Consider the following 3522-nt stretch of genomic DNA (forward strand, 5'->3'; position numbering starts at 1 on the left):
ATGTGTTTGATGCAAAACCTATCCTGATGCATAAGTCTCAACCTTAAAGAGGAAGAAATCTGGACAAAGCCATAAATAATGGGGGGACAAAGGCCCAAAAATAGGGACAATTTTTAAATATTGCTCTGAAGTCTGAAACTCAAATGTGTGTCAGTGTTTTCTAACCTCAATCCTCACCAATTTGCCAGTGATTGGTCAGTAAAACAAAAATTTACAAGAAATAGACCGAACACATGAGGCAAAAATCTGGACAGTTGAGAGGTGTGTCTAATGTTCTATTACCTCTCAAGTGTTCCTCATTACGAGGAACGTACCTCATTTGAGGTCTTAAAATGTCCATGTTCCGAGAAGTTCCTCAAAGTTCCACATTGAAAGAGTATGTCACACATTCAGTTGTTGCGTCTTTTGGCTTATCCAAAAGGGTTAGAGGTCGCCAAAGCGGAACTCCGGTCCGCTAATGTTTGGTAGTGGATTTTTACGTGCCGAATTACCAGCCCTGACGCACAACCTTCAATGAAGGCGCGCCCATTCACGCATGCCTCCACACAAAAGACACTCTAGCTGAGAATCGAACTCGACAATGTCTTGCTGGGAGGCGACAATGCTACCACAGCACCACTACCGCGGGTCTTGTTAGGATTTTTTTTTAAAGTGAAATCCGTGGTAAATTGAAATTAATCATATTAATTCATTAAAGGATCTTCTTTATAAGTAAAACCAGCATATTTTAACCATCCTGTGACCTTCCTTGTTGAAGTTTTTAGTAAGCCATTAGTATGTATTCCACATTTTGCCCATTTGTTCCACATAAAGGCTAGTGTTCCTCATTTTGGAGATGGAAGGTTGAGAGCTATGTTAACTGAATTAGAATATTTAAAGATTGTCTCAATTTTGCGCTCTTTTCTCTCCCATCTATTTTTGGCTTTGTCCGTAATTGTTGAGCAAAGACGTTGAGAGCTGTAGACAGTGTGTAATACATCGCAAATGCATGTCCCACACTAACGCAGTACGGGTGGATGTCATTTATACGCTTCCATTTTCTGACCTCCGTAACATGGCGGAAAGCCTGGTAGTTGCTCTCCACAGAGTTCGTGGGAACTCCCATTCTCGCTTATCTGATGACTGTCAGCAGTTCGTTAAGGGGGAAAGTGTTGTGTGCGGAAGGTGTGGGATGTCTTCTTAGTTGGTAGGTCATTACCTGTGTCACTGGCTTTGTCAGGACATATGTTTTGTGTTCTATATAGTACTAGGGTGGCTTTTGAAGATACGACACTCAACAGTTTACGTGGTAAGTTTGTTTATACCCCTAGCAAAATGCTTTTACATGTGTCTTTATAAAGTTGTGCGAGCGTCCGCACATCGGATAATAAAATGTTTACTAATTAGTTTCGTGTGAGCCTATGTTGGAGATCTCATTTATTTCAGAATTCTACAAACCCTGTTGCGTTGTCGTTATTTTTTTGATGACATCAGGATAGAGCTGTATCTGGCGGTGGTTACTCGAATCTGGCTGTGAGTAAATATTTGTGTGTGGGTTTATATAGCACGCGTGTGTTGGGTTTAAAAATATATGGTGTATACATTCGTTACTTGACTACATGTTTATTGTTGGGACTTGGTCTCGGACGTAGCTTTCTTAACCTCTGACCTCCAGAACCAGGGACAGATCCAAAGTGATAAGAGGCAATTTAAGGTCGTAAACATGTAAAGCTAAGTAAAGAGGACTGTAAGACACGGACTTTCGACAGCAAAAAACGCTTTTGACTGTATTGACTGTCGTTATTTGTTGATAGTAAGCCACCACTTTGTATGGAGAAGTCATAGTTTTTAGGGGGAATTCTGAGATTTTTATGAGAATATGGTTTCTTGGATCCTTTATAACTCTGTAAAGTTGGTGCCGGCCTTGCTGATGTAGAAATCATGCTAACTTATGAATGATAAGCAAATGCTGGACTTGCAAGCTAGTTTTTTTTTAAGTATTAAATTAGTTAAATAGTATTATTATTGTACAACATGGAGTGTGGCTATGGTGCATTGATAGTGCAGTAAAACAAATATAATTTGACTTGAGTTATTTTTGCGTTTTTTTTTTTTTTTTGTGTATAGACAGATGTTCAGTACCACAGTTTGGTAAGGGCTGCTTATACCCATAGTTGTATGTGCTATATGCCAGTTTCTTTTCCAATTTGATAGGTTATGTATACAAGTTAAGTAAATATTTTGCACTGTCCTGTCCTACTTTTCCTTGGAGTCTGTAGGTACTTTTGTCATACTTATTTAAAACAACTCCTTTGCATTGTTTCCTGCACCTACAGCAGTATTTTTATGTATGTATCTATTTATTTAGCTTAGTTTCCCCCCTCATTCCTGAAAGTTTCAAAAAATTGCTTTGTCTATTAGTTTTATTGCTTATCTTTTTTTTTTTTTGCTTGCCTTCACAGTTAGTTCTTCATATGATATGGAAAAAAATCACAGCTGTAAATTGCAGGCAAAACATCTTATGATAAAAGTATGTTGACTGATGCAAGCATTTCACACACCTTGCAACAATGCCATAATCGCTGACCAGTTATGCTTGTAATTTGCCACTCAGATTTGGCCACAATTCCAAAAGCCTTGCTGTCATTATAAGTGGTCACTTAAACTGAGAACAGGTATTTTGGAATCTGGTCCCTGTAGTAATCCTGTTTATTGATAGCTTTTGCTGTGAAATAAGTCAGTTATGCTGAGATCAATGCGTTTGGAATCAGGGTAGACTTACACTGAAAGCAACTCTTCTAGATTTTGGCCCACGGTGTCATAATGAAGAGGAATCTGTACTTTTGTTTAAAGTACTGTAGCTTACATAACTTATACTATAGTCCTTATATGCAGTGGCTTTAGAAACTTAAAACATATATGTGTTGTGGTAGTTTAGCTAGAATCTTAGGAGAGGGGAGGGTTGTTTATCAGAGTTTGATGACCTCATTTTTGCCTGAACACTTTGCGATCATTGAAAACTTGCTGAAGCAGCTTAAACCTCTAGGCATGCTTGGAAAGAAAGATTTGTTCTTGTGTAATCTTTTTCCAGTTTGAAATGATTGACCTTCAGCATTAGCAGTAGCTGGTACTGTAATATTGTCCATGACTGGCAGTTGTACTGTTTCATATCATTAACACTGGAGTCATAAATACATGTAATGTAGTTCAACTATTTTATATCACTAGTGACTTACATATTTTTGTTATTCTCTGGTAAATCTTAAAACATTCTTTTCTGGGACTGGGGCTTTCAAAGTCTAGCATTTTTCATTTTTGCAGCCAGTTTCAGTTTTTAAAGTGGAGATGCTTATTCTGGAGGTGTTTTCAAGTGTATTAGGACAGATGGGTTTTGAAGAACCTTTAGTTGCATCACTTGACTGAAGGTTCTTTGTTTAAGTAGCTCTGAGCATGTTAGTAAAATGCTGAAGTAGTTAGAATTTCAGGTTGATAAAATCCTGTCTTCCTTTATAAGGGTGCTGTTGGGCAGAATGGATGCAGCTG

At 38.0% G+C, this 3522-nt stretch overlaps 1 protein-coding gene across 4 annotated transcripts in view; it reads left to right on the forward strand.

Moving 5' to 3' along the window:
* The first annotated feature begins 1055 nt into the window (after positions 1-1055).
* Positions 1056-3522, forward strand: part of SPART (spartin) — a 579157-nt gene continuing 576690 nt past the window's right edge. The window contains exon 1 of one of the 4 annotated variants that reach the window (XM_044073369.1): positions 1056-1288. In XM_044073369.1, the coding sequence (XP_043929304.1) occupies positions 1225-1288 (64 nt within the window). In that variant the 5' untranslated portion in view covers positions 1056-1224. Of the gene's footprint in view, positions 1289-1425; positions 1513-3522 lie in introns of those variants that run through there. The other 3 variants (XM_044073365.1, XM_044073366.1, XM_044073367.1) reach the window with 3 other exon arrangements.

The sequence above is a fragment of the Protopterus annectens genome, chromosome 5.part1 (genome assembly GCF_019279795.1).
Source record: "Protopterus annectens isolate FY-2018-M chromosome 5.part1, PAN1.0, whole genome shotgun sequence".
In the NCBI taxonomy this organism is placed as follows: domain Eukaryota; kingdom Metazoa; phylum Chordata; order Ceratodontiformes; family Protopteridae; genus Protopterus; species Protopterus annectens.